Raw genomic sequence first — 14,690 nt, forward strand, 5'->3', positions numbered from 1 at the left:
CTGTGCCCTTCAATGACATTACTTAGGGAGGACGGTGTTGTGTTGTGGGAGGGGAGAGGTTGCCTGAGTTTTGCACCTCGTTGAACCACGTGTCACAACTGGGCATCTAACTAGATGTGGCCCCTGGCATCTTTGGGTCCGACCATCCGCACTGAACCACCCCCTCCCCCGGGCTCAGTGTCCGAATCAAACGAGCTGCCATTTGAAAAATTCTCACAAACCAGGGACATCTGTGGGAAAGGGCATCTTGCAATTAATCGCCTGCTATTGCTAGCAGGCAATCCCATGGCTGGGGGTGGGTGGACACAACATAGTTGAAGGCAGTTGCCCAGGGTCCCCTCGCAGCAGGAGCTGGCCCAGGAATAAGAGTCTGTCCTAGTCTTCATCCTGGTACTCCACATCTCTGAGTGCTGCTCCCTGCACAGGTCAACATCTAATGTCAAGGGTTATTACAGCCAGGACCAAAACCGACAGGACTGCAGGATAATAACATGGGTTTAAAGAGCAAGATACGAACAAGTAGACATTTGGGGATCATGGTGCCTCATTCTGAAAAAACAGACACTGCCATTCTCTGCAAAAGCTACTTATCTTCTCTATAGACAGCTTTGTAGCTGTATGCAAATGATCTAGGTTAGCCCTCCTGCCCATCCCCTCCCTCCAGTTGCAGATGTATGTGTGAACAAAACACGTTGTAGCATTTTCAGGGTCATGAGGTCCTGTCCAGATAGGAAAGGTATGCTATGAAAACAGCAGGAGGTTTTCTCTCTGGTGTTTGTCACTTGTTAGATACAATGAGATGATGCAGCTAAATGTCCTTTCACAGGCAAACGCATTTTAATCTCTTATTCAATACCAAGGCACCTTTTATATTAGTGGAGGACAACTTGGGGCCCTCCAAATGGGTTATCTTACATCTCCTATTGACAGGATAGCCAGTGGTGAGGAATTATGGGAGTTGTATGCTAAAACCTCTGGAGGGCCACATGTTGCCCACTTACAGCAACAATAGAGAACCTGTGGCCTTCAGATGTTGAACTGCAACTTCTGTCATCTTTGATCATTGCCCATGTGGCTTGGGCTGATGGGAGCTGATGATCAACAACATCTGCAGGCCGCAGTGGCCCACTCCTATTCTACAAACTGGGTCTTTTAGGAGTCAATCATGTAACCGTACATATGAATCTTAGAAGGTAATTGTGGGTTATTAACCAAAGTGCAGAGAAAAAGTTCCAAGAAATGGAAACCAAAGGAAAATCTAGGACTTCCTTCAGATGAATTGCAATTACTGTAATAAACCTTGCAGAGAATGGTAACCCACAGGCTTTAAATAAGATGATAAATGAAATGCCCATGCTAGGAAATATCACCCTTTAATTTCTACAAAGTGCTTTGTATCCAAATGTGCAAGCGGAAAGTGCTTCCCTTCTCCCATGTCTCTCTGTTTTATTTATTTATTTAGCTATCGAAAATCCCTCCTTTCTTCCTCTTGGAAAGCATCACCACCTCTGTCTGGTTGCCAGTATTTCTCAGTATGAAGCAATCTAGTCCATTAATGAGTTTCTTCTGGCCATGGTGAGAGAAAACTGTCTAGTAAAAAAAAAAAACAGAGTTCTATATCTTGGCCAAGACTTTCAGTCTGAGTGCTGAACTTCTCAGCAAAAAAGGCTTTCAAACCACTTAGCCTAAGAGGTGTGGGAATGATGAGAACTGGCTAGCAAGGAGAAAAGATCGGTCAGCTCTCCACTGTTACATATTGGGGTTCTCATCTGTTCATTGTGCTGCACTGGTTTTAAGAGGAGTGTCTCAAGATACTGCAGTCTAAATATTTTTCTTACTTCCCGTCAAACATTAAAATAGCATTCAAGGCTTGTTAGCATGCACTGAGGGCAAAACTAGCCATTCTGTCTGTAAACATATAATCACAGCCCTGTGAATGCAGAGCTATTGTGAATGTGGGTGCAGAGAGACAGTTGCAGGGGAGTCTTGAGTAGATGTTTAATGCCTCCTGCACCTTTCAAATCATCCCGCCCTTTGCTGGATTTGATTTGCATCAGAGCCAGCTTTTGTGCCTGTGTGAGTGTGTTTAAAATGACCCAGAGACGGTGTGCTTCTCTATATGAGGCATTTAATCCAGTGCTTTACTGAGGCTTCTTCTGTTTTCTTGGTGGGAAGACTACTCCTTCATGGAGTTGTAGTTCCACTCAGGGGTTTTCCTTTCTGCTTTTCTTTATGTTCCATTAGACAACACAAGGTGGCGCTGTGTATTGGGAAAGATTTGGAAAATTACAGTGAGCTTCTGTAGTGAATAATGCCTGTTCCCAGGAAAATAGCGAACTTTCCTTGCTCTAAGAAAAGCCACAAAAATGGCTAGAAAAATTTGGAGGGGGTATAGAGGATGACGACACTGTGAAACGGCCCCACAAAGTTCTGTGGATTAGGGATGAGGAGAACACAATAAATACCTCATGTGGAGAAGTCCTTCATTTGGAGCTGGAAAACAAGAGAGATTGGGGAGGGATAAACAGCCCTCTGTTCCCTCCCACAACAAGAGAATGTTAGGGTGGGAGCCTTGTGTTTCCCTCCTAACTTCTGATGATGTGCTTGGCGCTGGGATTAAATAAGCAACTCACTGCAGTCAGAATCCAGCAGGGCAGTTCCTTTTCTCCCGGCTGATTGCCTTCTGCAAGTGGTGGGTGCCACCAATTCCATGCTGCAGTTGGGACAGACCCCTTATGCAAGGGAGATTTAGCCCTTCCTAGGGAAAGCCCCAAACTTCTGGAAGGAGGCAGGTCAAGAGAGCTTCAGTTATGCAGCTAAGCAGTGAAAATGTTAATAAATAATACAATGATATAAATAAATAATAGAAAGTGAAAATAAGTGAAGATGATGAGGCGGTCTCCTTAAACATCCCAAACAAGCAGCATTTCTGCCTGGTTTGCCTATCCCAGGAATGCAAGATCACTGTTGCACAAGAGGCTGGGGACAGATGCAGTGCGATTGCAGGCAAGTGCAGTGCGGGCATAAATTCCTCCTTGAATTCTGCTCAGTTTGAAGAAACATTAACACAAACAAAAATGAATATGCTGTGCCTAAGGGATTATTAGCTTTGCAATTACAAAAAAGCAAAGGTATCCGAGACACTATCATTATGAGCAATTATTTAACATGTTCAATTTAATTTGCTTTCTATTTCTAAAATGCATAATGCTGTAACACTAAAGTAGTTCAAAAACCAAGTTTGAAATACGTATATTACAGATGGGTTGCAAATGTTTTCTTCTGCTTCCACAGATGTTTGAATACATGGTAGTTTCCCACTGAATTTTTCTTATAGAAAGATAAAACCCACGGATATTTTTAAAATGTCTCCTACTGATTCAGCTTCACTTCAGCTTGCCCTCATTCTTCAAATGACACACTTGCTCAAATAACACACTGAATCAAGGTTCATTTTCCTTTCCTCTTCACCCTAATTATTTTTTCAAGTGTCTTGCAAGTTTATCAGATTGAAACCTTGTTCAATATTTCCATTTTGAAGTTCAATTTATTTTTAAAAACTTAAAAAAAAACCTGATCAGGGCAGGAGCTTCATAATTGCTCCAAGTCAATCAGCACGGTATACCAAGGAAGTCAGACTTTGAGTCCCAGAGAGCACACACCTCTTCCTGAACTGCAGCTCCCTTAGTGGTTTCCTGGCTTTGTGCAGCCCCCTTGCTTCTTAAAGCCTGAAACGACTCTCCTAATTACTTTAAGCAAAGAGTTTTAGAGTAAGCGCTTGAAGCAAAACTATGCTGGCATTTTGTCCCAAACCCACCCACCCTGGAATGTGGTCCTCATGAACTTACCTGAACTGAATATGGCCTTCAGACTGAAAGAAGCTCAACACGTTCAATTGCTGTAAACAATTCTGTTGAACACAATTAAAAAACAAGAGCTACAAGAACTGCACTGGGTAGCCACATCCCTGGCACGCAAGGGCACGGTGCCAAGCGTGCACCAGAGTCCACACCTTCAGCTGAATGGGTGACAGGGGTCCCTGCTTTTGTGCAGCTGTGAAGAGGCACCTTTCATGCGTTCCGCTGAACTAAGCTGATGGGGGCATTGCTGGAGGGGTGTGCAAATGCTGGAAGGGACAGACCGACCCCTCCATGTCTTTGCAGCAAATAGCTGAGGGATTTTTCTGAGGGTATCTTTATGGCACAAAAGCCTCCCAACTACAAACTGCTGAATGCTGAAGCAGCGTCTGTTCTGTGTTTGTGCTATGAGTTGCCACTTTCGGTTAGGCTGTACGTGCATCAGTCATAAGCCACACGTGACCAGGAAAAAGAAAAACAAAGCCATAACAAGGCCCATCCCAAGGAAACAGAACCCCGTGGGACTTCGTCAGTCACTGCTTTTGTATGGCGTTGCCCAGAGAACTGATGGTGTGCCAGTCATTCCATTTAGACTTCACCTGACAATCTTTAAGATGTTTTGATTTTTCTGTCCAAAGCTATAGTACCATCTTTAGTACCATCATCCTATGATAACTGAAGAAGTACTAACTCCCACTGTGTCCTAAGCCCTACAATGGCTACAGAAGCATCACTGTTCCTGCTGAGAGGTTGTACTGTTTACCTTGTCCAAATGGTCTAGGAAGAGGGGCTGGTCCAAAGCTCATGAGTAAGGACAGAGATGAGATGGAGCTGAATTCATGTCCATCTCAGTTTCATGACTGATTTCCTCCCATTTCTTGTGTCCACAGTTCAGGCATGAAACCTACACTGCAATTTTAAATTATCTCCTCACATTAACAATGTTCACAGAGAAATGCACTCCAAACAAGCAGGTATTCTGAGGGTGTGCTCCCAGGGTCAGTACCACTTGATCTACAGTCGCACCAGTCCCCATCTACGAACTTCTCACTAGCTGCTTGCAAGGTCTGTTTATATGATTGGGAAATGAAACTTGCCTTCCCCTGAACTGCAGCCACAACTTTTGCTTTCAGTTCTGCTTTTTGTGGCGCTGGGGATATTAACAAAAGAGAACAGTGCATCTAACCCTGAGTAAAGAATGCATGTAAACAGGTGGCAGCGAACGAGTATTTTATCCACAATCAAACACACAGCGTTCAGTGTGGGCTCCAGATTTTGACGCGTCTGTGGGCAAGACACCTTCAATGGGACTCGCCCCATAGAGAGTCTTCCTCCTTGCCACCAGCTTCATTAAGACTAAGTGCTTTTGCTCCTCACCTTCTTTCTCATATTTATGGCCACTGGCTTGCTCAAAAGACAGTGAGCCGCAGGGCAGGGGCATCTCCTGCTCCTCCTCTTCACCACCATCACTGGCTGGGCCAGAGTGAGGGGTGGGTGCGCAAGCAGGCTGCAATAGGAGAGAGAAGGAACAAGGCCAGGGGCCTCTTGCAAGAAGGCCCTGATGTGAGGTGGGCCCAGCCGTGCTTGCTTTGACACCAGCCTGATCATCCCCATCATCAAATATAGTCTGTCTGCATGTGCAGGTGTTCTATCTATCTATCTATCTATCTATCTATCTATCTATCTATCTATCTATCTATCTAAATTTATATTTAGTGCCCCATTCCCATTGACTCTGGGTGGCTTACAAGAAATTCAAACCAACACTTGTGACATTTTTGCTAAAAATCAAACATATGAAATAAAATGAATCTGGCAACTAATCTGGGAAGGCAAGTCAGAAGAGATACGCCTTTAACTCCCACTTGAAAGTGGCAATCTGGGTTATCAGATATACTTCTCCCAGCCAACCATTCTTTACTTTAGGAGCAACAGCTGAAAAAGTCCTCTGCGTAGTTGACATTACTCCTGCAGAAGATTATCCCCAGAGAACTTCAGTGAGTAGGGCAAAATTTATGGGTAAAGGTGCTCCTGAAGGTATTTTGGACCCAATCCAATGTCTTCCAATGACCTTGCATCCAGAAACATATTGGCAGCCAGTGCACGGACTTTAAAACAGGCGACACGTGGTCTCTTCATGATGCCCGAGAGACCAGCCTGGCTGCCTTATTTTACACTAGTTGCGGTTTCCAGAGTAGGCACAAGGTAGAGTACATTGCAGAAACCAAGCATAGAAGTTACCACTGCATGCACTACTGTTTTCAGGTCATTCTCCTCCAGGGGGACGCAGTTGGCAAATCAGTGGAAGCTGATAGCAGGCAGTCTTGACCGCAACTTCTGCCAGTGCTGACACCTGAAGGTCCAGGTTAAGCAGCACCCCAAACTGTGAGCATGCTCTTTCAGGGTGAGTGTGACCCCATCTAGAACTGGTTGACACACCTCTAATCCTGGAGTTGGACCTTTAACAGCAAGCACCTCTGTTTTGTCTAGATTCAGCTTCAATTTGTTTTTCCTAATCCGGCCCCATTACCAGCCTCAGAGAGGAGATGCTGTCTGTAGAAGCAGCAGCAGGAAAAAGAGATCTGGATGTCATTGGCATATTGATAACACCCCACACCACTTCTCCGGATGATCTCTCCCTGCAGGTTCATGTAGGTGTTAAACAGGATCGGAGACAGAATGGAGCCCTGTGAGAGTCCACAAATCAGGATATTGCCATGATTCATATAGAAACAAAATGTGAATACATTTTGATGGCTGCATGAGGCATTGAGCTTGACTGGACATACACAGATATCTAGAAACAGAACGATTTAACATATTTGAAATCATATTTCCTGAGCTCCTTATTCTAGAGTCTGCTGTTCAGGTATAATGAAACATTTCACTATAATGTATTATTTATTTGCAGCATTTATAAACTCAGTCATATTTTCAAATGCACATTCCAGAGTAGTGAAAAATAAAAATATAAAAGGAATGAAACCATATATTAAAACACAATAAAATCAAGGAGATTTATTTGAAGTATTTTCAGGATGTGCTGAAATACAATGTTCCTGCCCACCTGATCTTCAGAGGCAGGGAGTTCTAGAGTCATGGAATATGGTCTAAGCAATCTCTGCAGGCAAATAACTTTGAGCTGGGGATCTCAGCAGTACAACCACTGGCCCTTCCTTGCTTCAAAACCTTGTTTCTTTTTGGATGATTAAACAAACAATTTGTCTACCATCCCTTGGCTCTGTGCCGCGCTGCGCATAATGCAATTTTGAAAAAGCCTTCTTGAGTAGCTTCTTCTGCACAGCTCATCCTTTCTGCCAATTCTAAACACATTCCAACCATCAAAATTGTGCCAGGACACCTCCTTTTTCTAACCCTAACCCTACTCTGGTGCACACCCCTAAGCCTATTATACGACGCAAGTTCCATTGAAAATAGAGCTATTTTGAAAAAGCCTTCTCTCTCTCTCTCTCTCTCTCTCTCTCTCTCTCTCTCTCTCTCTCTCTCTCTCTCTCTCTCTCTCACACACACACACACACACACACACACACACACACACACACACCCTGCACTGATTGAGGTTTCTAAAAGTGTTCCTATCCTTATTTTCCCTTGAAGTTTCAGATTACTGTGCCTTGTTTTCAAAGTGGAACTGATGCATTAAAAAGACTTGCTTCTTTGTTTAACTACTCAGTGCTGTACAGAAAAATGTCCACATGCAAGCTGCCCTTGCTTTCCGTTTATTTGGCTATGCCCCCCTTGCTGATGCATGGGCATGCATTTGCTAACATGGCCAGGAGGAATGCTTGGTGGGATTTCACCAGGCCCGTACCTATATCCTTCCTCTAGGAAGGTCTAATGCTTCACATTGGCAAAATATTACTTAATTTCATCTAGATCCTGTTATGCAATTATTTAAATTAATCTGGAATTACCTGTTGCCCCTTTCCTACAGTCGTCGTCATCATCATCAGTTTGGAAACCACCAATTAAAAGTAGGAGACTTAAGACGACACATCAGAGAAAAGAGCCAGTGGGACAAGAAAGTCTTTGCCGCACACGCACTCAAGAGGTAAGGGAATTCCTCCCAGGCAGCAGAGCGAGGCTGCTCTGTAGCCCTGGCATTCACAGCAGCCAGAAGGAGGGTCTGGCAGAGTCTTTTGGAGCTGCTGCCTGCCTGCCTGCCTGCCTGCCTGCCTGCCTGGTGGTGCTCCGGAGAGCCAGTGCAGAAGGCCACCATGAGAGAGCAGCCAGCAGGGCACTCCAGAGCAGCTGGACATCAGCAAGGATGTTCTTCAGGACTTGCTTGGTGAGAAAGAGAGGGTCAGCTGCTGCTCAGAGCCACTTGTCCTCTGGCTTAGGGCAAGGAACCTTTCCGCATGAACTAGCGGCTGGGCAGAGTTTCTGGGGAGCCACATGAGCCGAGGAGAGACAGTGGGAGGGCTCTCTGGTGAACTAGCTAGGCTCAAATACCTGACTGTGGGTGGCTGTCTTACCTCAGAAGCAGGTGTTGTCGGAGGGGTGTCTGATCCATTGTGGTGGTCATGGGCTGAGGGTGACATGGCATGTGAATGCGCTTCTGCCTTAGGTGGAGGGAGAGCTTGTACTGACACTGTTAGGCACTGCGATGAAGCCAATCTCATCTACCTTGGGATGGAGTTCCACCACTGGAGCACTGCTAAAGAAAAGGCATCCTGTCCTATATGCCTACCAGCCTAGCTTCTCTTGCTAAAGGGACAGAGCCTCTGATTACATCAGAGGAATCTTGCAGATATCTTAGACTCAAGCCCTGTAGGGCTTTTTAGGTGAAAACCAGCAATTCAATAGTTCTATTCGATATACGTCTAAATAAACCACATCTAAAAACAAAATATAATGAACTGAGTTCAGAAACTAATTTGAAACCTATGCAGTTGGTATAAGATTGGTACTGAAATCATGACTGTTGATATTTTGTTATGCACATTGGGTTGGATCCAGATTTAGTTAGAGTAGACCTATTGAAATCAACAGGCTGAACTAGTTGTGACTAAATTGTCCCAATTGATACCAAAGCATGGTTAAATCAAAACCTTCCCCTTCTCCTAGAGAAATCCAGTTCCTCCTTGAGTATCTGCAGCCAGGTCAGTCTTCTTCTGGTAGCAAAGTAACATGGGGGGGGGGGGGGGATGCAAAGGAAACACACCAATTAAACTGGAAATTGGGAGAAGTGGTTCAGAGGGCAGAGCGTCCCCTTTCCCCAGAATAAAGGAAAAGAACAGGAAAAATCTGCTGAATTTCAACAGACGCAACATCCCTCAACATTTCTCAACAGCAGGCACAGGAAAACTCATTCTAATTGATCCACCTTCCCATATTGCATGAACATTGGTGGGTACTTCAAACCCACCAGTGCCAGTTGTGGAAATATCATTTATTCATAAATCCCAAAGTGTCTTTCCTGGCAGATTTTAAATTAAAAACTAGTACTGAAGACTGAACTGTAATTAAAACATTTTAGAGTGTTAACACATCCATGTGCTTTAGAAACTGATTTTGCATTGTATTCAAAGTATGTCCCAGGCATAACCAAGTTTCAATAGAACTACATGTTAAACTCATTGGACTATGGGATACTTGTAACTAAAGCTATTTTTGCCAGAAAATGTGAAATATGCTCGCATTTAGCCTCATATGACAAACAGAAAAGAAGACTGAAATGCGGTGCGTGCAGACAAGGCACGCATGTTCTCATTGTCTCAGCTCTTGCATCAGACATGTTGCCATAGAATTGTGGGTTGTGCACATGAATGCCCCATCCACAACTGGGCAGATCATAATCAGCACTATCCATTCTTGAACATTCAGGCTGCCAGGGTGGAACATGGTTGATCCTCCTAGAGCTGATAATCTGACAATCTGCACAAAGCAGGGTGTTTATGTCCCTAGTTGTGGGATGCAGGCTTCTCTTCTCCTTGGATCCTGTTTATGTTTCCTACAGAGGAGGTTCATGCCCAGAAGCTTGCTGGGGTGTGCAGAGCCTCTTAGCTGAAATCCCTCCGGTGCCATTTCTCTTTAAGAGTGGGGCAGGGGTGGTGGTGGAATGGTGAACTGCCAGTATTTTCCCCCTTCACCTAGAGCGAGCTAGTCTAGTCGCTCCTTTAATGTTGGCAGCCAGGTCAGCCTCCTGACCTCAATTACTGTTACTGGTAGTGACTGAGCCTGGGGCAAGGCTGGGTTCACTGATGTTTCTGGGCCCAGCTGCTGGCTTTTGGTTTTCTCTTGCTGAGGAAGGTAATGGTTTTTAACAAAATGCTTAAGAGGTGAATTCCAAACAAAATGCTTAAGAGGTTTGGGAAGGGTCTCTGGGGCCCCGTTCTAGCAGTAGGTGGGTCTAAAGGCACCGGGAGCAACCAAGATAGCAAAAAGCAAAGTGAACAGAATGAGATGTTATTCTTATCCATTTGGGCATTTCCTCACCAAGCATGTAAACCATGTAAACTTCTCCTTTCTATGCATGTCTGCCCAGGTGTATGTTCTGGTTCAGTAGCTTTCAGGCCTGCAAAGGGCAGCTCACATTGCCCTTAAATATCCTCTAATCTTCACCCATTTCTGGGGAGAAGCAATGCAGCAGAAGGAACAGGCAGCAGCCTGGAAGCCATGCCCCTGTCCTAAGGCGTTCAAGACTTCTAACTGAAAGAAGAGGCAAGAGGCAGAGCCACAGCAATTCTCTTTGTGGGGCTGCCAGATCTCCAAATATGGGCCTAATTGGCTGCTGGAGATCCAGTCAATACCCAGAGATGTGTTCTGTGAACAGGACAGCCCTTTTGGTCACCAATACCCAATCAGTACACTTGTTTGGGTTTTAATTCTCCTTTCCCATCTGCACCTGTTCAGCTCCCAAAAGAAATAGGAGGCTTGGAAAGGGCAGCTCAGGTAGCTGTTACTGGTGTTGCATTTAAGATGGTTTGTGTGGGAAGGAGCAAGCAAGCAGGGAAAGATGGAGAGGAAGAGGATGGGGAGGCAAGTGGGTTTGTGTGTGCCTGAGGTCTTGAGCACCTCCCACTCCCAGGCTGTTTGTTTCTCCCAGCTTCGCTTTGCGTTTTTGTGACACGGGTTTGTGCCGAAGCAGAGAACAGCGCGCTCAAGGCACTGATTCCGTATATTGTACCCCTGTTGTCACCAAGAGCTTCGTTGGGTTACTCGTCCCTCGTTCCGCCTTCCGTGGACTCCCTTGTCCTCTACCCTACTAGCCAGAATGCACCGTCCTTGGTTACAGTTGAACAGTGTGTACATACTAGGCGTGAGTGTGAAGCACGGCCGTGAGTGGTAAGGAGTGCAAATACTTGTGCCAAGCACATGTAGTGCGCGAGTAGAGCGCAGGGCTGTGAAGCGACGTTCCCGAGCCTCCTATGCCCAACAGCCACTGAGAGCGACCGGCCGTCCAGTCTCGTCCAACTTGTTCGGGCCAACTCCCGCCGGGTCGAGGCGGCGCGGGTGCGCTCGGGCGCGCACAACCGGGAGCTGTGCGGAAGGGCGCGCGCGGCCCGGCGGGGCGGGTGCCGGGGCGCCAGGTGCGGGCCGGCGAGGCGTGTCGCCGGCGCTTCCGCGCGAGGGAAGCGAGCGAGCGAGCAGTCGCGCCCCGGCAGGAGCGAGCGGGCGGGCGGGCCAGCGCGCCGCTGGGGAAAAGCGGGCACGGTCCTCGGGCTGGAGGCGGCGGCAGGGCCAGCGGGCCGGAGCGCCTCTCCTTCCCCGAGGAGCGAAAGCGCGGCGCGCTGGCGAGGCAGAGGCGGGGAAGCGCGCGGGGGGCTGTCCCCACGTGGCGTTGACGCTGCTGCTTGATTCCGCCGGACCGATCCCGGGCTATAAAGCTAACCGGGAGCCAGGAAGGCAGCGCTTGAGCGGGCAGCACCGGCTCCGCGACCAGCAGAGAGATCTTCTCGGCTCCAGCGGTCCGGCGAGCCGCTCCTCCCTTTTCCCACGCGCACCGGGACTGAGTGGCATTTATCTGCCGCCCCTTCCTTCTCCTCCTCCTCCTCCTCCTCCTCCTCCTCCTCCTCCTCCTCCTCCCGCCGGTCTCGGATCGCCTTTGCTGGGAGAGGAAGCGCCTGGCGCCCCACCGCGCGTCTTGGCCCCTCTCTGGGGCCCTCCCTTCTCCAGTCCGAAGGTAAGAGGAGGAACTTTTGTCTGCCCAGCACGGTCTCTTAAGAAGTCCTCCTCCCCTTACAGGCTGGGGGAGATGAGGAAGGAGGGCGCTTCTTCGCCCCACCGATCTGCCTGGAGATGATCTAGTTGGGCAGGGGAGGGCAGAAGTGATCCGCGCTTTGCTGGCCGAAGGAAGATCCGGCGGACATCGCCGGGTCGGAGCCGACCCCCTTCCCTTTATGTAGCTGCGCCTCGCATCAGTAGAGTAAAGCGGTGGGGACTGTGGAAGCTGAACGCAGCTGTTGCAGCAGTTGATTGGATTAAGACTTCTCTGTGCCTCCACTTTCTGCGAGAAAGATCAGGCTGCTCAGATCCACCAGGCTCCGTGGTCTCTGCTTCTCCCTCTCCTAGTTGGGTGTGTCTTGGGGGTCAACAAGCAGCAGAGCCGGGGTTGATGTTTTACCTGGAGAGCCCGTTCACTGAGAGAGGGGGAATCTCTTCCCTGGCACACCTGCACTCTCCACCACTGGAGGGAAACAGCCACCTCCAGCACATGGATGGCAACAGGAGCCTGAATGGGAGTGATGGTGGGCAGAAGGACAGCCTTCCTTACCCGTTACCCACCACACTGGTTCTCATCTGCCTCGCTACGCTGCTCATGCTCGTCACCATCTTTGGCAATGTCTTGGTCATCATTGCTGTCTTCACTAGCCGGGCGCTCAAGGCCCCACAAAACCTCTTCCTGGTGTCCTTGGCCTCCGCTGACATCCTGGTGGCCACCCTGGTCATCCCCTTCTCTCTGGCCAACGAAGTGATGAGTCAGTGGTATTTTGGCAAGGTGTGGTGTGAGATCTACCTGGCCTTGGATGTACTGTTCTGTACCTCTTCCATTGTACACCTCTGTGCCATCAGCCTAGATCGTTACTGGTCCATCACCCAGGCCATTGAATACAACCTCAAGCGCACACCCCGACGCATCAAAAGTATTATCTTCCTCGTCTGGGTCATCTCAGCAGTCATTTCCTTCCCACCACTCATCTCCATCATGAAGCAGGGTGAGCCTGAGAGTCCCCTCAGTGAACAAACTGAGTTGAAACCAGAGAGCAAGCTACCCAGCTGCAGTATCAACAAGGAGACATGGTACATCATATCTTCCAGCATTGGTTCGTTTTTCGCTCCTTGCCTTATCATGATTCTTGTTTATGTCCGCATCTACCAGATTGCAAAGAGGAGAACTCGCGTGCCTCCCGGCAAGAGAGGAGAGGCCGTAGAGAGGAGGCAGAATGGGCTGGCTGACAAGGAGGACATGCCTGCCGCGACCAAACTGAATGGGGAGACGGCGGCTGTGGCAGGAGGGAGCCAGGTAAGGGAAGAAGTCAATGGCATAGACTTGGAGGACACCTCCTCTTCCGAACACAATGAGAATCATCCATCCAGGAAACCAGAGAGGCCACAGAGAGGCAAGGGGAAAACCAAGCTAAGCCAGATCAAGCCTGGGGACAGCTTGCCCAGTCGATCAGAGGAGGAGAGGAACGCCAAAGCTTCCCGATGGAGGGGCAGGCAGAACAGAGAGAAGCGCTTCACCTTTGTGCTTGCAGTAGTGATAGGGGTATTTGTGGTTTGCTGGTTTCCGTTCTTCTTCACCTACACATTGACTGCTGTTTGCAAGAGCTGTTTTGTACCTGATACCCTTTTCAAGTTCTTCTTCTGGTTTGGTTATTGCAACAGCTCCCTGAACCCTGTCATCTACACTATTTTCAACCACGACTTCAGGAGATCCTTTAAAAAGATCCTCTGCAGAATAGACCGAAAAAGGATTGTGTGAGGAAGGGCCTGGCTTTGTTTGCTGTTTTTCTCAGGCTCTGCTCTGGCTGGATTGTGGAAGTGGCTGACCTCTTAATCTGATTACTGAGCTTTGACTCCTCAAAGACTTCAGGTGAGAAGAAATGATTAAAACATTAATGCAAAGCCTCAATCCAAGTAGATAGATTCCTGCTCAGTGATGGATTTAAAGACCTGTTTGTATGTATTGTTTCTGTACACTTCTAAAATTGACTTCTTGCAAACTGAAACAAACCAACTGGGTGGGGAAAGGAACAGAACTGAAAGAAGTCATATCTTTCAAAACCACTTTCTTTCTATTTGCCTCCTCCCCATGTCCCTGAAATCCTTGTAAAACTACAGTATTGCACGTTTGAGATCTATTCTGTACATCTTTAACTTTTGTAGGAGAAATCCGCTCTGAAACCGCTTTAACTATTACTTGGGAAGTCGAAGTATATGTATAAAACAAAGCAAAACATCTGAATGGACCACTGGAGCCTTCTCATCAATCTTAAAATATGATAGTATTAAAGACTGAGATTTCCAATGTGGTGTTGGAGTTTGGGCTATAAAACTGGTAACATAAACTTGACAATGGCCAGTGTTTTATTGTACTCCCTCCATGTAATTTTGGTTCTATTTCATGTTTGTGTTGTCTTTTTCTATGGAGTAATGTTAAAAGACTGTATCTCCTATTTTGCCATCAACCAAAAGAAACTACTATTAAAAGGAAATATTAAAAGTGCCACAACCAGCATAAAAGCTGCTTTCTAACATGTGGTACCCAAAAATGATTGGGATCTTTAAGGGTTAATAAAAAGTACTTCTCCCTCTATGTCCTTCTGCTGATATATGTTCAATGCTAACTTATTTCCTCTAACTTTG

The 14,690-nt window shown here is 47.1% G+C and overlaps 1 protein-coding gene across 1 annotated transcript; it reads left to right on the forward strand.

Moving 5' to 3' along the window:
• The first annotated feature begins 11,961 nt into the window (after positions 1 to 11,961).
• ADRA2A (adrenoceptor alpha 2A) lies at positions 11,962 to 14,397 on the forward strand. The gene has a single exon (XM_044438637.1). The coding sequence runs from the start codon at positions 12,436 to 12,438 to the stop codon at positions 13,804 to 13,806; it is 1,371 nt and encodes a 456-aa protein (XP_044294572.1). The 5' UTR covers positions 11,962 to 12,435; the 3' UTR covers positions 13,807 to 14,397.
• Positions 14,398 to 14,690: the final 293 nt, after the last annotated feature.

Source organism: Varanus komodoensis, unplaced genomic scaffold, assembly GCF_004798865.1.
Source record: "Varanus komodoensis strain SLA01 unplaced genomic scaffold, ASM479886v1 scaffold1, whole genome shotgun sequence".
In the NCBI taxonomy this organism is placed as follows: domain Eukaryota; kingdom Metazoa; phylum Chordata; class Lepidosauria; order Squamata; family Varanidae; genus Varanus; species Varanus komodoensis.

Coding starts and splice junctions, on each gene's coding strand:
- ADRA2A (XM_044438637.1), top strand. CDS start 12,436: ATGTTTTACCTGGAGAGCCCGTTCACTGAGAGAGGGGGAATCTCTTCC.